Source organism: Rhinatrema bivittatum, chromosome 7 (assembly GCF_901001135.1).
Source record: "Rhinatrema bivittatum chromosome 7, aRhiBiv1.1, whole genome shotgun sequence".
NCBI classification, from domain to species: domain Eukaryota; kingdom Metazoa; phylum Chordata; class Amphibia; order Gymnophiona; family Rhinatrematidae; genus Rhinatrema; species Rhinatrema bivittatum.
The window spans coordinates 68173897-68199330 of NC_042621.1; the positions used below are offsets into that span (position 1 = coordinate 68173897).

At 43.8% G+C, this 25434-nt stretch overlaps 1 protein-coding gene across 1 annotated transcript in view; it reads left to right on the forward strand.

Moving 5' to 3' along the window:
* Window positions 1-25434, forward strand: part of LONP2 (lon peptidase 2, peroxisomal) — a 241528-nt gene that overhangs the window by 202633 nt on the left and 13461 nt on the right. Inside the window, exons 13-14 of the mRNA XM_029608478.1 lie at window positions 13877-14084; window positions 16313-16503. Coding sequence (XP_029464338.1) covers window positions 13877-14084; window positions 16313-16503 — 399 coding nt within the window. The remainder of the gene's footprint in view (window positions 1-13876; window positions 14085-16312; window positions 16504-25434) is intronic.

Sequence of the window (25434 nt, forward strand, 5' to 3'; positions counted from 1 at the left end):
CAGGAAATAGAGTGATTTCTAAATAACAATAACAAAGACATTTGGAAATCTAAGGACTTCTGAAGATTGCTACGAACACCTGCCATCTGCATAGGTATAATTCACTTAGGGTGTGAGTCTATAAAGGACTGCAGTTGTAATGGATCAGAAAAGACATATCTTGATGTTTGAAAATTTACAACACATTTGCAAGGGTAACGGCGTGTAAACTAGTTACGAATTGCTAAAGCTTCTGATCTCATCTGGATAAATGTCTTTCTTCTCTCTTGCATGGTACATGTGATGTCTGGATAAATCCAAACTTTATCCTCATGGAAATCTTTATCTCTGTTCCGAAAAAAGCTCCTTCATACTAAATTTTTGTCCATTAGAAATGCGAAACTTATTAACAATGTTCCTCTTTGAGATATTACATCTTGTTGTGAAAGTTCTAAGATATCGGAAATATTTATTAAATGTTGACTTCCATTAATTCTTTGACCTTCATTCTTTTTCTGTGGCAAATAATATGCTCTAGTAACAACTGGTAACACTTGCTCAGGCATATTTAAATTGTTAACCAGGTAATTCTTGAACAACTCTACTGGAGGTAATGGCTTAACAATTGGAAAATTAAGAACTCTTATATTTAAATTCCTTAGAGCATTTTCTATATATTCCATCTTCTTTTGTTGAATATTCTCTGAAATTACTAACTTTTGTTGCACTTTTTCAGTCAGCTCAATCTTTTTCTCAGCATTTTTCAATCTTTCTTCCTATTCTGACACTTTATTTTCTATATTCACAGTTGTTCTTATAAATTCAGTGTACGACAGACATAGTGACCATGGTGGCTTATATCGTTACTAAAGCATCCCATAAAGCCTCCAAAGTTTTTACTTTAGGTTTAATTAAAAGTATACTTGCCAGTACCTCTTGCTCACCCCTCTCTGTGATTCCCATGTCAGTGTTCCGAATCAATTCCCGGTTCAACATTGCTGGTGTTGATTGTTCCTCTAATATTGAAGGCAAATAGGCCAAAGAATGGCCCTCCAGTAAAACATCCAAAGCCTTGTTCACTTTGGGAATTTCTCCCAGCTCCCTCAGGTCCTTCTCTCACTTATTCATTTTTTCAGTCGAAACTGTATAATCTTCAATATCCTAAAGAGACATGGCCTCCGGTAGTTGGGGGGGGGGGGGCGGGGACAGCGTCTTAGGCGCACTGGGACTTAATGATATCTCCTCAGCCATCTGGGGAGGTGTTCGCTCACCATCTCCATAAGCGGCCCTTGCTCCCGGCGAGTTCGGCGTTGAGGAAAGGAATCTCTCGATTTTCAACTGATTATTGTTTAGGCAAACAGAATTTGCCAAGCTCTCACGGAGCTTGGCCTTTCTCTTGGCATGCAGCATTGGTAAGTAGGAAATATGTTGAAAAGATAATGTTTTAATCCCAGCAATTCGGGAGCATTCGAATCCTGCTCCTCAGTTGTCTGCCATCTTGGCTCCTCCCAGAGGAAGTCTTTCTATTGCCAGAGGAAGTACTATCTTCTGGCCCCTCGCTCCCATGGCCGACCCAGGCAGCAGAGAGCTCCCAAGCCCCAGCTGGCACCCCAGCTAATTCCCAGGACAGGGTTTTGACTGGATGGTAGGGAGCATGAGCCAGCCACCTGTATCAGAGATGCTGGACCCTGTGGTTGGGAGCAGTCTATGGTTCTTTGTGGACTGGTTGCCTAGTGTAACCTCAAACCACTGGGTTCTGTCCATAGTCTGAACCTATTGGGTGTCCCGCCAAATTGTCCTCTGTGCTGATCTTGGGGGCTAATAGTGCATCAGAAGGTACTGTTAAGAGAGCTTTCCACCCTCTTAATGGCCAGAATGGTCAAACCTGTCCCACCAAGGCAAAGAGGGCAGGGATTCTACTCCCACTGCTTCCTGATTCCAAAGAGAACAGGGGGACTCCGTCCCATCCTAGACCTGAGGGCCTTGAGCAAGTTTCTCAAAAAGAAAAGTTCGGTTTCCCTGGGCACCCTGATTCCCCTTCTGCAAAAAGGGGACTGGCTATTCTCCCTTGACTTAAAGGACACACACTCACATCAAGATCTTCCCAAGTCACAGGACATATCTCAGATTTGTGGTGGGAAAACAGCACTTTCAGTACAGACTGTTGCAGTTCAGGCTAGCATCGGCCCCACGTGTCTTTACAAAATGCTTGGCCTTGGTGGGGGTGCACCTCTGCAGACTGGGAGTGCATGTTTTCCCATGGATGATTGGCTGACTTGTCAAGAGCACCTCTTAGGCATGGTCAAATTGGTCCATGCGTTTGACCATCCAGGTGTTGGAGTCACTATGGTTCGTCATCAACTACTGCAGTATCCCAGCCTCCAGCCCTGTCGCTCACAGCCTGGATGTTGAGAGGTTAATTCTGTAGCTGCTCAATCTCTCTGAGAATCTCTCTCGGGTCCTGGTGGCTTCCAGAAAGCTTTCCACTAGAAAATCCTGGAATAGGTTTTCTGTGGGGTGCGAGCAGAAGGCCCTAGATCAGGGGTCGGGAACCTTTTTGGCTGAGAGAGCCATGAACGCCACATATTTTAAAATGTAATTCCATGAGAGCCATACTAACTACAACCCCCCACCCTCTTGACGCCCCCAAGACCTACCAAATTAATTTACTACAACCCCCTACTCTCCTGACGCCCCCAAGAACTACCAAATTAATTTACTACAACCCCCCACCCTCCTGACCACCCCCCCCCCCAAGACCTGCCAAAAGTCCCTGGTGGTCCAGCAGGGGTCCAGGGCTCGCAGACAAATCTTTAATAAAAAAGTAAAAATCTAACAAAACCCCCCACCCTCCTGACGCCCCCCAAGACTTCCAGAATTAATTTACTACAACCCCCCACCCTCCTGATGCCCCCCAAGACCTCCAAAACTAATTTACTACGACCCCCCCCCAAAGACCTGCCAAAAGTCCTTGGTGGTCCAGTGGGGGTCCAGGAGCAGTCTGGGAGCGATCTCCTGGACTTGGGCTGTCGGTGCCAGTAGTCAAAATGGCGCCGACGGCCCTTTGCCCTCACTATGTCACTGGGGTCGACCAATGGCGGCAGTAGCCCCTGTGACATAGTAAGGGCATAGGGCCGTCGACGCCATTTTGACTACTGGCAGCCGACGGCCCTTTGCCCTTACTATGTCACAGGGGCTACCGCCGCCATTGGTCGACCCCAGTGACATAGTGAGGGCAAAGGGCCGTCGGCACCATTTTGACTACTGGCAGCCGACAGCCAAAGTCCAGGAGATCGCTCCCAGACCCCCGCTGGACCACCAGGGACTTTTGGCAGGTCTTGGGGGGGGCGGGGTCAGGAGGTTAATTTTGGAGGTCTTGGGGGGCGTCAGGAGGGTGGGGGGTTTTGTTAGATTTTTACTTTTTTATTAAAGATTTGTCTACGAGCCAGATGCAGCCATCAAAAGAGCCACATCTGGCTCGCGAGCCATAGGTTCCCGACCCCTGCCCTAGATCCATTCTGCTGCCCTACACAAAAACTGCTTGACTACCTACTACACCTATCGGAGGCTGGCTTGAAGACCAACTCCATTAGAATTCATCTCAGTGCAATTGGCACATACTACCAAGGTTTAGATGGTACACCCATCTCTATACAGCCGATAGTTGTATGCTTCATGCGGGGCCTGCTTCAATTGAAGCCTTCCCTAAGGCCTCCCGCTGTGTCTTGGAACCTCAGTGTGTTGCTAGCTGAGCTGATCAAAGCTCCCTTTGAGCCGCTGTGCTCCTGTGACCTGAAGTACCTAAACTGGAAGGTCATATTTTTGATGAAGGTCACTTCAGCGCACTAGGCCTTAGTGACTTATCCACCTTACACTAAGTTTTTCATGACAGGGTAGTCTTGGGTACACACCGTAAATTCCTGCCTAAGGTGGTGACTGATTTCCATTTTAACTAGTCAATCAACCTGCTAACATTTTTTCCCAGGCACCATTCACTCCAAGGTGAATGAGCACTGCACAGTTTGGATTGCAAGAGAGCCTTAGCCTTCTGTCTGGAGCCCATATACAGTCCACCCAACTTTTTATTTCTTTTGATAGGAATAGGTTGGGAGTTGCCATTGCCAGACAGACACTATCCAATTGGCTAGCAGATTGCATCTCCTTCTATTATGCCCAGGCAGGACGGCATCTTGGGGGTCAAGTCAAGGCTTATTCTGTCAGAGCCATGGCAATATCTGTGGCCCATTTGCGAGCAGTTCCCATGGAGATCTACAACGCTGCTACATGGCGTTCTCTCCACACATTCGCATCTCACTACTGTCTAGATAGGGATGACCAAAGTGACAGGTTCAGCCAGTCTGTCCTTCAGATTCTCTTTGAAATGTAGAACCCATCTCTCTCTGCCTAGGGTCCATTGTTTGGGTTCAGGCTGTCTCCCTCTCTGCTACCAACAGCACTGTGATTGTGGGGCCCATTGACACCTGGTTGGTGCTTGTTGGTACCCTTTTGTGTTGGGGAGCAGCCTGTAGCTAGAAATTCACCCATGACTGAGGACTACCATCCTGCTTGTCCTAGGAGAAAGCAGAGTTGCTTACCTGTAACAGGTGTTCTCGTAGGACAGCAGAAAGTTAGTCCTCACGAAACCTGCCTGCCACGTCGCGGAGTTGGGTTTCTCCTGTTTATTTTAATTGTAATTCTATGTTATGAGACTGAAGAGGGACCCTGCCTGGACGCGTGGTTTAGAGCATGTTGGGCATACTCAAGGTGCACAGTCAAAGTTCCAGAAACTTTGACAAATTGTCCGTGTCAGGCTCCATCCAATGATGTCATCCATGTGTGAGGACTATCCTGCTGTCCTAGGAGAACACCTGTTACACAGGTAAGCAACCCTGCTGAAAGTGGGTAGACTTGGGGAGTAATCTAAGAAAGTATTTTAGAGTGTAGTGGATGCATAGAACAGTCTCCCAGTGGAGTTTGATGGAGACAAGTATAATATCTGAATTCAAGAAAAGCATGAGATAAGCAGAGAGGATCTCCTGAGGGAGTGGAAGGAATTGTGGATGAGCCTTTTTATTGCCATTATATTTCTCTGTGTTGTCTTGTCTCTCACCCTTTGCTCACTATTTCTCCCTGCTGCTGTTTCTGCCTCTTCTTCCTTCTTGGGCTAGTCAGCATGGCATCAGGCCACAGGCTTTCAAAGAGCTAGAAGCAAATCTCCCAGTGCTACTGCTGCTCTGGATGCTAATTACTTATTAGCGCACTCGCTAATAGCCAGGAGGAGCAGCAGCTCACTTGAGAGAAGCCCGTCCTACTTCCCAGCCTTGAGTCACTGACCTACTGTGGAAATTTCACACCCTGATAATAGCGATGATCTATTAATTAAAAAATAAACATATTAAAGGACCTTGACAAACAGGTTCATTAGTGGGACTGTACGTGATTGCTGGTGTAGAAATAATTTTTTAATATTTTGCATGACATTAATCTGGTTGTATGTTAAGCGAAAATGATGTGGACGTCTCGCTTGTATCATTAATTTGCAAGGACAGATATATGTCCTAATTCAGTAAACCTGTCCCAGTAGGCATAATGTGGACAAAAAACATTTCTTAAATACTTATGGTTCTTTGTCGTATAACACATGTGGTACAATCAGAATAGTCACAAATCTAAAACTAAAGTTGAATTGTACTGCAGTATCGCTCTGAAGTAAAGTGATTCCTGTCCTAGACTTATCAACCATCAGTTTAGCTGTTTGTGGGGATGGGAGGGGTGGGGGGGAGTGAAGTCCAGATTTGCAGTTAGAAAATTTTATTGCGAGAGAGACAACATTATGCCAATAGCACACACAGTCATGTCAATATCATTGACATAATATAAACAAAAACATCTTTCAGCCATCCCATGAAAGGATAAATATAAGGCATCTCATTTTAACAACACTCACCCATTTTCCTCCATCAACCCCAAACACAGAGGCCCAATGTCACAACCTACTTATTTATTTATTTATTTTTCTATACCGACATTCGATTTGGCATATCACAGCGGTTTACATATAACATGATGTCTAGGGCAAGCCTTATAATGACATGGTACATTGAACAGATTGGCTAACTACGTATTTAAACTTGTTTTACGAAATAACTTGCTTTGCGAGAAAACCTAGGCATTCAGGTTTTCTTTTGCAATACATGTAGTACCCCTCAGCTGTGACTTGCCAGATGTGTAACACCATATTCCTGTTGCCTTGCTAGAGTAAGAGCCTTGAGTCCCTCAACCTAATAGAGAAAGCATCTATAAACAAAGATTAAATATGCATCAACATTATGAGAATGTTCTTTCAGCAGGGGGATTATTGGTAAAACAAAAAAGCCTCTTGTAACGAACAGAGCTAACATATCTACATGAAATAACATTATTACATGAGCTAAATTACTCGCGGGTTTGACAGTGAATTCTGTAACGTACATAGATGAATGCCTTCTATTAACTGAAAAGGCAACTATAGATTGTCTTTGATTCCAGATGTGCAATTGGCAGCATTGATAGCTTTTCTGCAGAGCAATATCTGTTAGATTCTCGGTTTAGTTGGTTGGGAAACCCAGGTGTCGGACATGTTGGCCAGGACTTGCTGTCTCTCACTATGGCCTTGGCAGAAGCTGTGACCCACATTGGGGGTGGGAGGAGGGAAGAATCAGATGCACATCTGGCCAATAGTTAGGAACCTTGGTTTTCAGTATTTATTTTATTTTTCTGGGAATTTCAGTGTTATATCCCCCCCAAATAATCAGTGGAAAGACTGTTTCTAACACACAAGAGAAAAATCAGTGGAAAATCCATTTTTCTACTAATTTTCTTTTGTTATAACATTGAAATTCCTAGGTAAAATAAAAACTGAAAACCAAGTTCCTACCAGTAATACTACTAGTTCTGAAAATACTGTGGTCTGTTTTTACATAGAAACATAGAAATGACAGCAGAAGAAGACCAATAGGCCCATCCAGTCTGCCCAGTAAACTTTCACATTTATTTTCTATACTTATCTGTTACTCCGACCACTGAGTTCAGGGCCCTTATTGGTAGCTTTTTGATTCTAATTTCCTTCCACCCCTGCCTTTGATGTAGAGAGCAGTATTGAAGCTGTATCAAAGTGAAGTATAAAGCTTAATGTTTGAGGGTAGTAACCGTCGTATGGAGCAAGTTACCCTGATGTTTGTATATTCACACTGCTCAGATCAATGCCTTGATAGATGTTGGCTGGATGTAAATCCTATTTCTTCATTCCCCCTGCCGTTGAAGCAGTGAGCTGCGCTGGATATACACTCTGAGGGCAGTTTTTCACCCAGGCCAATTTACCCAGCTAAATAACTTTGTAAATGTGTCCTTTTAATCTCCTTCATGTCCCCTTTACCAGTTTTCCCTGATGTCCTGTCCTATCATATCCTTTTTTTTGTTACTAAATATAAAATTGGAATAAATTTAGAGCTTATTAAACAGATCTCCTATCTTGATCTTTATTACCCTGATGTTTTACACATCTTATTTATTTATTTATTTATTTATTTAATTCTTTTATATACCGACCTTCATGACAGGTGTCATATCAAATCGGTTTACATGGAACAAGGGGAAAAAAAACATTCTTATCAATCATTTAACAGTAAAATAATCAGAGGAGGTAAAAAAGTTACATATAACAAGGAGATCGAACTTGGGAACTTGCCCTTCTTATTGAATTAGCTGCCTAATGAGATATGATTGGTTGAAGATCATAAAGTCTTTCGCAAGCGGGTTAAAGACTCATCTGTTCCAAGAGGCATTTTGTTTAGTATTATAATATTTTATGATTATCTTTTGGATTTTATAATGTTTTTAAGTATATTTGTTAATATATATTTTGAGGATTTAATTGTACATGATTTGATGTTTGATTGTCCTTGTCTGTTTTGAATATTGCCTGTTATTTTGTAATCCGTATAGCATGGTATTCTCTGAGGACAAGCAGGATGGTAGTCATTGGCATTGGCGGCATCTGCATCAAAGGACCAAGGAGCCGCACCAATGCATGGTGCCAGGCACAGGGATGCACTGGCTCATGCCGCAATGCTCCCGAAGCGATCCCGTGGCAAGGAGTGTCAGTCCTCCATCTGTGCCTGGGGTCCGCGTCGGTCTTCACCGTCCTGATGCTAGTCACCAATCCACCTCAAGGGTCCAAAGAAGATCTGGCCACCCCTCCTTCCTCCCAGTCTGTGTTGGTATTGGCAACGATTGAGGAGATGTTGGAGTTCAATTTCAGCTACCGATAGACTGGGTGCTGCAAGGCTTCGGTCCTGTGGCAGCAACTGCACCTGACCCAGTGCTGCCCTTCCTCGTACTGCTTCTAGAGAAACTCAACGAGCTCATCGGTGTGTTACCGATCCAGTTGGCGTCGGTTCCTGGGATAGCATTAGTGCCCGGTGGGGCACCAAGGCATCTCCCTTCTGATACAGTGGTCGTCGCTGGTTCCTCTGAGGAGGAAACTTCACCGAGGCCAGCAGAGACACTGAGGCCTGCCACCCCCGTCCAGTTTTACAGGTACCTGCACATCTGAATGAAGGCTGAACACATAGAGCCCCATCCTCTGTTGATTACAGTGAGGATGAGGGACCCTATGACCCCTAGGGGGATGATGCTTCAGAGTCCTCCTCAGAGGTTCTTCCATCAGACCACCTTCAGAGGAACAAAGGAAGTCTCTCCCTGAAGACTTGACGTTCGCAGGGTTCGTGAGGGTGATGGGGGAAGCCATGCCATTTGTTATTAACGGAGGAGGATGCCTCCTAAGGAGATTGTGGTGGTCCCAGTGCACGAGATCCTTAAGGAACTGTTGCTGAGGATATGGGAACATCCCTTCACCGAGCTTCCGGTTAATAAGGCGGATGGGTCTACTTCATCCAGAAGGCTGCCAGATTTTATATCAGCTGCCCCACAAGTCGGTGGTGGTTGAATCCGCCCTCGAGGGCCAAGCACTCTCGGACTCATTCCTCAGCATGCTCGAGGAAGGTCCATAGAGCGATGGACACTCTTGTGAGTAAGGTATTTCAAGGTGCCATGCTCATTGCCTGCATTGCTGCCTACCAGCTCTACATGATCCAGTACTCTCAAGACATCTGGAAGCAGGTGCAGGAGGTGGCTGAGCAGCTGCCTTAGCAGCAGGACATCCTCATGTTGCTGATGCATAAGGGCCTGGAGTATGGAAAACACGAGGTCCGAGCGATCTAAGATGTTTCCAAGATGGCATTGAGAGTCTCTGCAGTGGGAATTGGTGCCTGCAGAATGATATGGCTGCGGGTCTCTGATCTCCGTCCAGAGGTACAGGAATGACTGGCTGACGTGCCATGTACTGGGCAGAATTTCTTTGGAGATAGGGTGAGAGATGCTGTGGCCTAATTCCGGGACCACCGAAATTAGTGTTCTTATGATGGTGGAGTATTTTTATACTTAGAATACAACTTAAGTTCAAGGGAATTCAAAATTTCATGGTCTGTAATTATTCCCAGAAGTAAACAAAGACAAATGAACTCAGAAATGCATGGATTTCCTAGGCACCTTGATCCCCCCTTTTACAAAAAGGGGACTGGCTATGCTCACATCATATTTTCCCGGTCACAGGAAGGTATCTCTGATTTGTGGTGGGAAAACAGCACTTCCAGTACCGGGTGTTGCTGTTCGGGCTAGTGTCAGCCCGACTGGTCTTTACCTCCACAGGCTGGTAGTGCACATTTTCCCTTATCTGGTCAAGAGCATATCTCAGGCAGGGGCTGCCAGGTCCCTGCACTTGACCATCCGGGTAATGGAGTCACTAGGGTTCGTTTGTTAACTACCCAAAGTCCCATCTCAGCCCGTCACTTCAATTGGATTTCATAGGAGCCCTGCTAGACACAGCTCAGGCCAAGGCCTCCCTGCCTTGCCAGAGGGCCATCACCTTCACTACCATCGAGACAGAGATTCAACAAAGCCAGCAGGTGTCAGCTTGGCCCATGTTGAGGCTGATGGGCCAAATGGCCACAACCATTCATTTCACTCCCTTCGCACGTTTACACATGTGCAGAGCCCAATGGACCCTGAGATTGCAGTGGCGGCAGGCCACTCAAAGCCTCCAGGATTGCATCCAAGTCACCCTATCTCTCCGGGACTCGTTCTTGTGGCAGGTACTTTCAAATCTGGAACAGGGAATCTCTTTTCGAAGTCTCCCTTCCCAAATTTCCTAACCATCGATACGTCCACACTGGCGTGGGGAGCTCATGTAGATGGGCTCAGCACCCAGGGTCTCTGGTCTGCTCAGGAACGCTTTTGTCAAATCAACTTCCTGGAGCTTCGGACAATGTTATGTGCTATGAGCTTTCAGAAATTGACTGTCCAACAAAGTTGTCCTGATCCAAACCAATAACCAGGTAGATATGTGGTATGTCAACAAGCAGAGAGGCACGGGATAATACTTCCTGTGTCAGGAAGTGGTCCAAATCTGGTTGTGGGCCCTGTCCCGTGTACCTGGCCAGGGCAGAGAACATGGTAGCAGACAGACTGAGTTGAGCCTTCAGACCCTACGAGTGGTCCCTGGACCAAGGGGAAGCGAATCAGCTATGCTGCCTCTGGGGGAGCCCGAACATAGACCTGTTTGCATCCACTTGCAACAGGAAGGTCCCTCAGTTCTGCGCCCTGTGCAGATCAGATGACAAACCAGTCTCGGACACCTTTGCCCATCATTGGAGCAAAGGTCTTCTATATGTGTATCCTCCAATTCCCTTAGTGGCGAAGACTCTCTTGAAGCTTTGTGAGGACAGGGGGACTATGAACCTCATAGCCCCTTTTTGTCCAAGACAGGTCTGGTTTCCACTCCTACGGGAGTTGTCCATCTGGAGACCAAACAAACTGGGGGCTTCCCCAGATTTCATCACGCAAGATCAAGGCAGGCTGTGGCATCCCAAACTCTAGGCTCTATCGATCACAGACTAGATGTTGAGAGGTTAATCCTGCAGCCGCTTGATTTTTCAGAGGATGTGTCTTGGGTCCGGGTGGCTTCTAGAAAGCCTTCCATTAGAAAGTCCAATGGACATAAAAACACCTTGATTATCTTCTACACCTATCAAAGCTGGCTTAAAGACCAACTTCATTAGAGATCATCTCAGTGTAATTGACGCATACCACCAAGGTGTAGATGATATGTCCAGTTCTGTACAGGCTATAGTTTGTACAATTCATGCAGGGCTTGTTTCAATTGAAGCTTCCCCAAGGCCCCCTGCTGTGTCTCAGGACCTAAATGTGGTGGTAGCTCAGCTGATGAATGCTCCTTTTGAGCCGCAGCTCTCCTGTGGCCTGAAGTACCTGACTGGAAGGTCATGTTTTTGGTGGCGGTCACCTCAGCACACAGGTTTGGTGAGTACCAGGCCTTAGTGACTTATCCACCTTACACTAAGTTTTATCATGACAGGGTTGTCTTGTGTATGCACCCTAAATTCCTGCCTAAGTAGTGATGGACTTCCAACATCCTGCCAACATTCTTTCCCAGGTCCCATTCGCACCAAGGCGAATGAGCACAGCACCGTTTGGCCTGCAAGCGAGCCTTAGCCTTGTATCTGGAGCGGACAGAAACCCATAGACAGTCCACCCAACATTTTATTTCTTTTGATAGGAATAGGTTGGGTATTGCCTTTGCCAAACAGACACTATCCAATTGACTAGCAGATTGCATCTCCTTCTGTAATGCCAAGGTGGGATTGCATCTTGGCGGTCATGTCAAGGCTCATTCTGTCAGAGCTATGGCAGCATCGGTGGCCCACTTGCAAGTAATTCCCTGGAGGAGATCTGCAAAGCTGCGACGTGGCGTTCTCTCCATACATTCACATCGCACTGTTGTCTGGTTAAGGATGGCTGATGTTGACAGTAGGTTCAGCCAGTCTGTCCTTCGGAACCTGTCTGAGGTGTAGAACCCAACTCTCCTGCTTAGGGCCCGTTGTTTGGTTTCAGGCTATCTCCCCCTCTGTTACCAACAGCACCAGTGTTGTTGTGCCTGTTGGCACCTGGTTATGTGTCCTTGGTCCCCTTTTGTGTTGGGGAGCAGCCTGTCGGGGATCCACCCATGTGTGAGGACTACCATCCTTCTTGTCCTTGGAGAAAGAGCTGCTTACCTGTAACAGGTGTTCTCAGGGGACAGCAGAATGTTAGTCCTCACGAATCCCGCCCGCCACCCCGCAGAGTTGGGTTTCTCCTATGTTTTATTTTAATCCTAATTCCATATTATAAGACTGGAGAGGGACCCCCACATGGACTCATGGTATAGGGCATGCTTGGAATGCTCAGTGTGCCTAGTTTAGTTCTAGAAACTTTGACATAAGTTTTCCACATCGGTGCTCCATTTAATGATGTCACCCATGTGTGAGGACTAAAATCCCGCTGTCCTCTGAGAAAACTCTGCTTTACCAAATCTGTGTAATATAAGGATTTTAAATAAATAAATAAATAAGAATCTCCTCACCCTTTATTTCCCCGTGTTCTTTCCTTTCTATTCTTTCACCCTCTCAAGTATCTTTTCTTGAGCTCTCCTGCAACTCAACCCTCCCCCCCATTCACGTTTGTGATCTTTCCCATTCTCTCTTCTGTGTTCACCCAATCTATCTCGCCTTTCGGTGTCTTTCCCTGATCTTTCATCTGCTTTAATGCCCATTAGTGTTTGTCTCATTTTGTGTGTGTATATTGCTCCTACAGAAACCTGTATTCTTCCCAAACTGTGATGTCTTTAGTTGGACCAGTGTAAGAATTGTCTAGAGTTGCCGATATGTGTGAGCTTTTTGGATAGCATCACTGAGGCAGGGAACATCTGCAGCCTTGAGAGCTCATGTACATCATCTTTAGGTAACTGCAGAACTCTTCTTAGACCGAAAAAAGGTTTCACAACTTGCAAAAAAGAGAAAATCCTATTGAATATGAAACAGTTTTGCGTTGTACTGCAAAGACCAGTGTCTGCAACCCCTAGGGTGGTCATTGGTTAAGGGTGAGTCACAGGGTTCCACAATGATTTCTGGTGTGTGGCTCCCTGGTTCAAAACATTGCTGCAATGACCAGACTAGGTATGTTTTTGGTTTTTTTTGGAGTGGGGGGGGGGGGGAGCAAGAGGTAAAATAGGGAAAAAGTCCCCAGAATAATTGCAATTGAAGGCTTATGGTGACAGACCCCAGTCCTGGTTCTGATTGAGCTGGAAGTACAGAGGATAGCTAGTAATGTTTTTGTAATACTTTCCAATCAGTAGAACTTAGCTTCAGCAAACAAGCACTATGTGATGCCTTTCTATTGGACTACTCAGTGCATCTGTAGCTAGCTTTTGGGAGCTGGGCTTCCTTCATCAGGCAGGGAGGAAACAGCATAGTTGCATTGGATTTAAACTATACCGATTTAAACCCACTATAATTGTGCTGACTTGATGAAGGGAACATAGTTCTGCGAAGCTAGCCACAGATGTACCGAGTTAGTCCAATAGAAAATATCACCTACAACTTGTGTGCTGACCATTGTTTCTGCGTATTCAAGTGGACTAACATGGCAACTCTAATACCTTGCTTTTCAAACAGGAAACTTTTTTTTTATGATGTTAGGTTTGAGAACAAAACTTGTATGATTTATTGGATTAAAAAAATATTAAATCATAGATCACTTATCTTATTAGTTTAGTTAAAATCAAAATAGATGACTTTTATGTAGAACAGCAAGAAACGTTTTCCTGCCTTTACAGAACTTGCTGTTGTACTGAATTGTGGGTTTGACTCATGGCAGTTGAAAATAAAACCATCCCTGCCGTATTTTGTTCTCCAATCTCTCTCTCTTCGCTGGTAACGTGGCTGTTAATTTGCATTGAATCGTACAGGTATCTGAGCGATTGAGTCAACCTGGAGTAGCGATAGGCTTGGCTTGGACTCCGTTAGGAGGTGAGATCATGTTTGTGGAAGCGAGCCGCATGTATGGAGAAGGTCAGCTGACCCTGACTGGGCAGCTGGGGGACGTCATGAAGGAGTCGGCGCATCTGGCGATCAGTTGGCTGCGCAGCAATGCAAAGAAATATCACTTGACCAATGGTACGTAGCAAAAAAAATAAATAAATCTGGGTATAGTTATGTATTATTAAAGAGATATTAAAGGGGAGGTAGCTCAGAAATGGTGCACTTTCCGTTTTAATATACTTGAACATCTTAGATGGATCTTGGCGGAGGTTTTTTGGCCTTTCACACATTTTGCTGTACTGGGTTTTTTTTTGGGGGGTTTTTTTTATTGCAACCTCTGTTTCAGGAAGAGTCCCGTTGTGCTTCAGGATATTGAGCATTATTTGAAAAAAAAAACAAAAACTTTTCAGGGCCAATCCTGTGGCAAGGGGCACACACACTGCCATGCAGAAGGATCAGGGTGTGATTGCCAGATCGGGTCCTCCCTTTCTGGAGAGGCTGCAGATGTGCAATGACAGCTCCTAGAGGCTGGATTTAAGGCCCTGGTGGATACCCTCTGGCTGAGGGCCATCTCTGAGCTGGGAGGGGATAGAAAACAGGGGAGGAAATCCCCAGGTGGGTGCTAGTGAACGCTCATCGGCTGCTGATAATTTGCGATGGATATTGTATTATGCTTTTGATTGTACCACGCTTTGGACACCAGTGGTGGGTGCAAAGCGTGTCTTAAATGTTTATGGCACCACAGACCAATGGAGGCCTGTTCAGATGGAGCTGAAAGCTCAAAAGTGGCAGGAGGGAATCTGCTGGGTCCCCTACCTGAAAAGGTACTCCCTATCCTACAGTTGTGTGCCCGTGTAAGCTGTCTTTGAGTAAGACCTATTGATCCCTTTGATAAGTCATTCTTCACAGTGGTCATTGCAGTGCAGGGAGAATTCATTGCCCCGTCCATGGTAAAGTTTTATGTATTTAGTAAAACTCTTCACCTAACAGGGATGTATTATAGCCAGGCAGTGAATCTGTTATTGTGCAGGAAGCATTAAAGTATATAAGGATGAGTTTTGTAAACTTAAGAACAAAGGTTTCCTAAATAAAACCGGTGTTTATATTTTTTCTTCCTCCTTTTGTATAACCAGCTTATTAAAAATGCTCATCTAGGCCTGTGTTTTAAATCCTGCGGTTCTAGGGCTTAATTTGTTGAAGCTCTTTTTCTGTCTGTTTTTCCTTTCCTGTACCTATGGGAAACCCCCTAGATTAATCATGGCCTAACTGCTCTAAAGGCTTCCACTGGCATTTGATGACTTGACTTAGAGAAGATTTTTAAAATAATAGCTTATGTGGCTGTCTGACGCCATGGAATCTGAGCCGCCTGTGTACATCTTGCTATATCGCTTTTCATACAAACAGTTCAACAGTGTTGACTTAAGCTGTAACTGCTCCAAATGATACTGTTTATTATCTCACCCTCTCGGATACCCACAGAGCCATGTTAAATGCAATTAATTGCTTTGTTGGAGAAGATTTATGATGAAGGTTAAGAGCGTTGGAAATTTAACCCTGCAAAAGGATTCCTCTTTTAGCAACCTGCATTTGCTGTAAGGCAAAGGTATATAGCCTGGTCTTCAAGGGGCACCCCAATAGGCCTGCTTTTCCAGACAACTAAGCTCTTGGACCAAACGTGTTCCAGATATCTATATATATATATATATATATATGCAATAAATTTCCTTGTAGAAATTTGGATTTTGGATTTGTAGCCCACTTGTTCAAATAGTGCTCAAGGCGGCTTACAGCAATATTAGTAATTCAAGACACACTAATTCCCTGCCTCAAAAAAACGTAAATCTTAGAGGATACCTGAGTCAATGGGAGATAGTATCTTGCCCAAAGTCACAAGAAACATCAGTGGGTGGGAAGTGGAATATCCAAAGACCAAGACCTGTTGGAGCCCTCAAGGCCTAGGGATCATGTATCTTTGCTGTAGATTCATGCTTTCGTTATTATTGTTTGGGTGGTATTTTAAGCCTTTGTATATGATGACACATCTCTGACTCATAATGGTGGTTGAAGCTAACTCCTTGGAGCACAACGTTACACAGGAAAGGAATAACTGTCTAGGAGGATGGCACCCAACAGCCCAAAAATAATGTATTTTTTTTCCTTTAAGCGTTTAGCCATTTCTGGAGGCATAATGGGTTTTGTATTCATTGACTTTAGAATAATGATGCAAAATGCAACAAACTGGTTTTTTTTGGAGTTTTTTATTAAAAATTTCAGGTTTTTATCTCCCCTGTTAAATACAAAGATCAGGAAATGCACAGGTTTGTATTCCCTGTAATCAAATGTTGTTTTTTTTCCCTCTTAAGCTTCTGGAAGTTTTGATCTCCTTGACAACACCGACATCCATCTGCACTTCCCAGCTGGAGCTGTCACAAAAGATGGACCATCTGCTGGGGTTACCATAGTAACCTGCCTTGCTTCACTTTTCAGTGGACGGCTGGTGCGTTCAGATGTAGCTATGACTGGAGAAATCACGCTACGAGGTCTTGTTCTTCCCGTAAGTGTCAAAGAAAAGCCAACCTGTCTGACTGAAGGACTATGATTCTCCATTGGGTGGCCAATTTTATCATTCTGAGTAATATTTGAATCGTATATGCTCACCGAAGTCAAAAAGATGTTAATGTACATTGGAATTTTCCTCTATCAGATGAAATAGTTGTTACATTCTAAATAATAGAAAGCATCAGAGTTCTAAAATTATTTCTAGTAGTGGTTATGGAGTTGATTAAATTGAGTGAAGGTCAGAGGTCCATCAAGTCCAGATGCATTCTGAACATATCCATGTTTCATTAGTAATGAATGTGCAATATCCCGTACAAACAAAGCCAAGAAGGTATTCTATAAGTCGTCAGAGAGCTACCAAACCTGTGCGTATGTTAGGTGTGCTTTTGTAACAGTAATCAATGATATAAGCAAGCCTCTGAAAAACATCACCAGTAAACAATACAATTCTTAGCAATCACACAATAATAAAACTGCAAGATTGTGTGTGTGTGTGTGTGTATATATATATATATATATATATATATATATATATATATATATATATATATATATATATATATATATATATATATATATATATATATATATATATATATATACACACATACACACTGATACATACTAACTGGGTAAATGTATCATTGGTACATACTAGAGATATAAAGTTCCTGGATGGAATAAATGACATTTTTATGGAGCAATTGGTTCAGGAACAGACAAGAGAGGGAGCAATTTTAGATCTAATTCTCAGTGGAGCACAGGATTTGGTGAGAGAGGTAACGGTGGTGGGGCCTCTTGGCAATAGTGATCATAATATGATCAAATTTGAATTAATGACTGGAAGGGGGACAGTAAGCAAATCCACGCCTCTCGTGCTAAACTTTCAAAAGGGAAACTTTGAGAAAATGAGAAAAATTGTTCGAAAAAAACTGAAAGGAGCAGCTACAAAGGTAAAAAGTGTGCAAGAGGCGTGGTCATGGTTAAAAAAAAAATACCATCCTATAAGCACAGTCCAGATGTATTCCACACATTGAAAAAGGTGGAAAGAAAGCAAAACAATTACAGACATGGTTAAAAGGGGAGGTGAAAGAAGCTATTTTAGCCAAAAGATCTTCATTCAAAAATTGGAAGAAGGATCCAACAGAAGAAAATAGGATAATGCATAAGCGTTGGCAAGTTAAATATAAGACATTGATAAGACAGACTAAGAGAGAATTTGAAAAGAAGTTGGCTGTAGAGGCAAAAACTCACAGTGAAAACTTTTTAAAATATATCCGAAGCAGAAAGCCTGTGAGGGAGTCAGTTGGACCGTTAGATGATTGAGGGGTTAAAGGGGCACTTAGAGAAGGTAAGTGGAAAGATTAAATGATTTCTTTGCTTCGGTGTTTACTGAAGAGGATGTTGGGGAGGTACCTGCACTGGAGAACGTTTTCATGGGTAATGATTCAGATGGACTGAACCAAATCACTGTGAACCTAGAAGATGTGGTAGGCCTGATTGACAAACTGAAGAGTAGAAAATCACCTGGACCGGATGGTATACACCCCAGAGTTCTGAAGGAACAAAAAAATGACATTTCAGACCTATTAGTAAAAATGTGTAACCTATCATTAAAATCATCCATTGTACCTGGAGGATAGCTAATGTAACCCCAATATTTAAAAAGGGCTCCAGGGGCGATCCGGGAAACTACAGACCGATCAGCCTGACTTCAGTGCCAGGAAAAATAGTGGAAAGTGTTCAAAACATCAAAATCACAGAACATATAGAAAGACATGGTTTAATGGAACAAAGTCAGCATGGCTTTACCCAAGGCAAGTCTTGCCTCCCAAATCTGCTTCACTTTTTTGAAGGAGTTAATAAACATGTGGATAAAGGTGAACCGGTAGATGTAGTGTACTTGGATTTTCAGAAGGCGTTTGACAAAGATCCTCATGAGAGGCTTCTAGAAAAAGTAAAAAGTCATGGGATAGGTGGAGATGTCCTTTTGTGGATTACAAACTGGCTAAAAGACAGGAAACAGAGAGTAGGATTAAATGGACAATTTTCTCAGTGGAAGGGAGTGGGCAGTGGAGTGCCTCGGGGATCTGTATTGGGATCCTTACTTTTCAATATATTTATAAATGAGCTGGAAAGAAATACGACGAGTGAGGTAATCAAATTTGCAGATGATAAAAAATTGTTCAGAGTAGTTAAATCACAAGCAGATTGTGATAAATTGCAGGAAGATCTTGTGAGACTGGAAAATTGGGCATCGAAATGGCAGATAAAATTTAATGTGGATAAGTGCAAGGTGATGCATATAGGGAAAAATAACCCATGCTATAGTTACACAGTGTTAGGTTCCATATTAGGTGCTACCACCCAAGAAAGAGATCTAGGCATCATAATGGATAACACATTGAAATTGTTGGTTCAGTGTGCTGCGTCAGTCAAAAAAGCAAATAGAATGTTGGGAATTATTAGAAAGGGAATGGTGAATAAAACGGAAAATGTCATAATGCCTCTGTATCGCTCCATGTTGAGATCGCACCTTAAATACCGTGTACAATTCTGGTCGCCGCATCTCAAAAAAGATATAGTTGCGATGGAGAAGGTACAGGGAAGGGCGACCAAAATAAGGGGAATGGAACAGCTCCCCTATGAGGAAAGACTAAAGAGGTTAGGACTTTTCAGCTTGGAGAAGAGACGACTGAGGGGGGATATGATAGAGGTGTTTAAAATCATGAGAGGTCTAGAACGGGTAGATGTGAATCGGTTATTTACTCTTTCAGATAATAGACTAGGGGGCACTCCAAGAAGTTAGCATGTGGCACATTTAAAACTAATAGGAGAAAGTTCTTTTTCACTCAACGCACAATTAAACTCTGGAATTTGTTGCCAGAGGATGTGGTTAGTGCAGTTAGTATAGCTGTGTTTAAAAAAGGATTGGATACGTTCTTGGAGGAGAAGTCTATTACCTGCTATTAATTAAGTTGACTTAGAAAATAGCCATGCTATTATTAGCAACAGTAACATGGGTAGTTTTTGGGTACTTGCCAGGTTCTTATGGCCTGGATTGGCCACTGTTGGAAACAGGATGCTGGGCTTGATGGACCCTTGGTCTGACCCAGTATGGCATGTTCTTATAATACCAAAGAAAAAAACTGGCTTATGCTACAGAAAAAGAGGTATCATCCTTATGAGTTAGTCGTATCCGCCCCTATTCAAAACAGTTACACTAGCTCCACATTGACATTGTCACCTTGAATAACAGTCTTTGAATCTGTTCAACTTTTAAATGATCACTGTCATAGAAAATATATCTATTATTATAAAATTTGGCATCTAGAAAACATCTTAGCACCTGTGGAGGTGAGTTTCTGTCACAGGGAAATAATAGTTCTTTCTTAAATCTGTAAAGACCCAAATCTTCTGACCAGAAAAAGTCTTGTATGTCTGTCAAAAATAGCAATGAAATACCACATTGCAATCTTGAACAAATACAAAAGCCACAAAGAGCATAGCTCACTTTCTCTTCCGAGGATGAGCTCTCTAAAAAGCCAGTACGGTCATAATCTGCTTGCCATTGATAATTGGCCCACACCAAACTCTCAAGGTTCCCTAGTCCTAGCTACTTATTTTTCCCAGAGGAGGGACTGTTCCCATTGAATCCCAGTGCTTGTAACAAACATGTCTTAAACATCTCTCTCTTGCTGAGACAACAGAGGTGTATGGAAAGTTCAGGAACCATGAGTTGAGATGCTTTATTAAAATTTTCAAAGTTCTTCATTTGCCTTGTGTATAATCCCTTTATCCTGAATTAACAACAAATTAGAGATCTGTAGAACATCAACTTTTTGTTCTAGGCAAATTCACTTCCCAGCATGACCTGATAGTACTTCCTTGTTTTTTTCAAAACTGTGTTCGACAGTTAAAGTACATCAAAGAAACTTTGCGAGATCAATGAATCAAAGATATCTTTAATATGGTAAAGGCCAACCATATCTGTGGTTGATCTTACTGGTGTGTTCTTCTGTTCACAGAATGCTTAGAGACAACTTCTTCCTCTGACAACTATTCTTCTTTGCTGATTATTTCTTGTTAACTCTTCCTATAGCTCCAGAGGGCTGTAGAGACACCCACACCTGCAGAGAATGATCAATGTCCTCTACCACAGTGATGGCGAGCCAGGGAAAATAGATACTGCCAGCTGACATCTTCTCTGAAGGAGCCCAAAAGCCTTTGCTAATGTCTGAATGGCAGGCTGTCTCCCTCAGAGCAGAGGATCCTTCCATATCAGGGCTTAGTGAGGCATTGCTGTCCAATTGGGTGATTTCTCCTGTGCCTGCCCTAGTAACAGACCTTCCTAGTGTAGTCTTGCCATCCTCGTAGGAAATAAACCGATTGATCAGAGTTCAAGAAGTTGGCTTTGAAGAAAACGGGGGTGGGGGTTGTAATTTAAATGAAATACACAGATTTGAAAACCCGATCCATGCATGTCATTTCCTCCACCGACCTAAATGTGCCCCTCGAAAAACACCTTCTGTAAATGTGACCAAAATTGTACATTTTGTGGAATGATGCATAGATTTTAGCCATGTTGGAGGACAGTTTTCAGATGGCCAATCTATACATACAAATGGCTTTGAAAATTGCCCTCCATTGTAAAAATTAAGTCAGTCAGCACATGATGCCTTTTTATTGGACTAACGCAATACTTCTGACTAATTTTCGAGAAATGTACGCCTTTCAGTAGGTCATTGAAATCTTCAGCTCAATGTGTGACAACAATCAAAAAAGCAAATTGAATGCTAGAAATTATTTGGAAAGGAACAGATAATAAACTATGGCCATCATATAATGCCTCTCGTTAAATCTATAGTGTGACCACCACTTGAGTGTTGTGTACAATTTTGGTTGCTTCATCTTGAAAAAGATACAGTAGAACTAGAAAAGGTATGGAAAAGGGTAACACAATAATGTGTATAGAATGGCTTCTTTAATAAAAAAAGGGCTTGACAAAGCTCTTTAGCTTGGAGAAAGGACTGAAAGGAGATATAATAGAAAGGTATACATGCATGAGCAGTGTGAATAACATTTTAAATAAGAATAGGGACATTCTATGAAACTAATGGAGCACATTTTAAGAAAATGTTCGTTAATGCACAATTAAGCTCTGGAATTTGTTGCCTATGGTGCAGCAGTGATAAAAAAAATGTTTGGACAACTTTCTGGAAGATAGATGTATTAACAGTTATTAGCCAGGTAGGCTAGGGGAATGCCATCTTTTACTGTAGGGAGTGAATAAAAGGGACTAGATCTCCTGTGTAAGATCTGTTTGAATACTACTTTCAAGCAACCCAAATAGATCATTATCAGAGACAGGATGCAGGATTCAATGGACCACTAATCTGACCCAATATGGTATTTCTTATATTCTTATGTTTGCTGTGAAGAGATGTCTGAAGTTCTGTGGAATCCTTATGATTAGAAATTCCATTTGTGATGGGTAAGAGTATAGCAGTGGATGTACTTCTGGCCAAAATGAAGAAACTAAATTGTGAAATGCTAGCTGAAATTAAATAAGCAAATAAATTTGGCAAAATCATAATAATAATTGTGACAGTGGAGGATGTAATAGATCAGATTGACAATCTAAAGAGTAACAAATCACCGGGAGCAGATGGCACCACCCCAAAGTTTTTAAAAGAACTAAAACATGAAATTGCTAATTTGTTACTAGTAATTGTTGTGATCCTGCTGGCGGTAGCGCTGCAAGCAGGCTCTCACTTTCATGGCCCGGGCCACCGCTACTTCCACGCGGCCCGGAGACCGTCCTGTAGCCTTGCTCCTGCGGCGTGGACTCCGCGCTGCTGCTCTTACCATCGTGGCTGGAGCCGCGCCGGGGCTCTCCTCTGCGGCTGGAGGCCACCATCTTGCCGGCACGGCTGGAGCCGCGCCAGGGTTTCCAATGTGGCTGAGGCTGCCTCCGATGCTCTGCGGCCCAGAGGCCACAGTCCCCAGGCTCGCATGTGGCTTGAAGCCGCCCCCTCCTTGCAGTTGGACGCCGCCTTCAACGTCGGGGCCTGCACGGCCCAGCTCCAGCTCCTCCTCTCTCAGCAGGACCGCTGTCCAGGGTCCTGCTGCTTCTCCTACCTGCTTTCCCTAGGTGCGGGGCCTCTCCTCTCTGCCCTTCTTATAGGGCCAGTGAGGGAGTGGGCCCTGGATGACCTTACTTCCTGGATCTGCCTCTTCTGCCTACAAAAGGCTCTTCAGGTCAGTTCTCCCTTGCCTTTGCAAGGAGCAAGTTCCTCCCTGGAACTTGTCCTTCTGGAGCTGGTCTCCTGAGGACTCTTTGTCTCTGCTCCTGCTGGCATTCGTCGTCTTCTTGGGATCCCTTTTCGTTCCTGGTCTGGATGTTCCATGTTCCAGTCTCTCCTGATGTGTCCAGTGTTCCAGCTTTCCTTGATGTTCCAGTGTTCCCGAAGTCCTTTGTGTTAGATGTCCCTGATGTCTTCGTCCAGTGTCCAGATGTCCTCAGCTTGGCTCTGACCTGTCCCTCGTGGTCCGCGACCAGCCCGGCAGGGTTCAGTAGGGTGCGTAGTGGCCCAGTGGTCCGCGACCACACCCGCTGGGGTGTGTAGGGCGCTGGTGGGTCTTTCCATCTGATGGCACTAAGGAGTCTTCTCATCCCTTGTCAGACCTGCCTTGTTCCTGATGTCTTCCGTGTCTTCTGTCTGCCTTGCCTTGATGTCCGTAAGCCTGATGTCTGCCCTTCCCTGGGCAGGTCCAGTCCTTCAGTGTGGTCCGCGACCAGTCCGGCTGGGCTGTGTAGGGCGCCAGAGGGACATTGCTTGCCTGGAGGTTCTGGACTTTTAATTACTTGATTTTAACCCTGCCTTGTCGTGCCATGCCTTGCCCTGCCTTGCCTTGCCTGGGTCTTCATCTTCCTCAACATCTGAGTCTTCGTCCTGTGCCAGATGTCTCTGTCCGCCCATGACCTCTGTCTGGCCTGCCGCTTCTTGCTGTTACCCAGCGGCAGGTCCAAAAGGGCTTAGAGTGGTCGGAGGACCACTCAGAGACCACCATTGCATTGGTGGCCTCACGGAAGCGTGCAGGTTCGGTGGAGGTCCCTGGTTCTCCAGTTCCCAGACAAGGACTGTCTCTCCGCAAGGGCACACAACTCTCGTCCCATACTGGGGAGCACCCCCTGGTGCTCTCTCCCATCGCAGCGCAACAGTAATCTGTAATATTTCATTTAAAACAGCCATGATTCCTAAAGATTGGAAGGTGGCCAATGTGATGCTGATCGTTATTTTTTTTCAAATGGGCAGGGGTGATCCAGGAAACTATAGACTGGTGAGCCTGATGTCTGTGCCAGGCAAAATGGTAGAAGCCATTTTTAAAAACAAACTCAATGCTATATAGGAAGACATAGCTTAATAGGAAAAAAAACCGTGGTTTAAGCAAGGGTCAGTCTTGTCTTACCAATCGTCTAGAATTTTTGAAGGTATACATAAATGTAGATAAAGATGAGCCAGTTGATAGTGTATTTGGATTTTCAGAAAGCATTTTACAAAGTCTCCCATGAGACTCCTCAGGAAACTCCAAAGTCATGGGATAGGAAGCAGCATTCTTTATGGCTTAGAAACTGATTAAAAGGCTGGAAACAGAGGGTAGGACTAAATGGCCATTTTTCCAAATGGAGAAATCAATTCTGGGACCTGTGCTGTTTAACATATTTATAAATCATCTAGGCAAGGGTGGTGATCAGATTTGCAGATGACACAAAATTATTCAAATTTGTTAAAACAGCAGTGGATTACAAACTGCAGAAGGACCTTGTAAGACTAGGAAACTGGGCAACTGAGTGGCAGATGAAATTTAATGTAGAAAACTGCAAAGTGGTGCACATAGGGAAAACGAATCCTAACTGCAGGTACCCGATGCTGGGTTCTGTATTGGGCAACCAGAACTGCACACAGTATTCAAGGTGCGGTCTCACTGTGGTTTGATTATATAGGCAATATATTTTCCTGTCCATTGTGACTCATCCCTAACACTTGCCTTTTTTTTTTTTTTGACTGCCGCCATGCACTGAGCCAAAAATGTCAACATATTGTCCACAGTGACTCCAAGGCCCCGGGAAAATGACTTTGGAGTTATCTCAAGAAAGACCTAGTAGAACTAGAAAAGATGCAGAGGAGAGCTATAAACATGATAAAAGGGTGGACCCTCTCTTCTATGATTTTATTTCAAATTATCTCTATACCTCATGCTATCGTGGTCGGGGAAGTTTACAAAGCCTAGTATTTGCATATTCAAAACATCTAAGCTTAACAAACAGCAAGGCTGACATAACAAAATACGTAGAGAGCGACAGACGAAACAAAACATAACAAACCAATCAGCATCTGTGCGTCTGTCTGGCCAATTCCTATTCTTAGTATGGGATGGCATTTGAAGACCTACTGTGTGCATTTTTCTGGCACCCTCGCTCATTAGATATTAGTTTCAAATTCTTGTTGGAACAGCCATGTTTTTAAGGTCTTTTTAAATACTTTAGTGTCTGCCATTGTTCTGGCATGGGGTTTCACAGGATTGAAAAGGCCCAGTCCCTAATTTTGCCTCTACTTTGAGAACGTAAAGTGTGTGAGGAGGTGTGTATTCGCAGAGCTACACCTTGCCAAGGTACTGAGTATCACTTGTAAGTTTGCGTAATAGGATTAAGGTTTTATATTTTATTCTAATTAGATGGGGAGCCATCTAATTAGATGGCTAATATGGCGGAGAAGCTAATACAGCTAATATGGCGGAGAAGCTAATACAGCTGTTGCATGATCATAAAATGAGTAGTTTGATAAACCCAATAAGAGGGAATTACAGTAATCGAAGCCTGAGAATATCAGACTGTAGTACAGTCCAGAAATCCTCTAGCTCT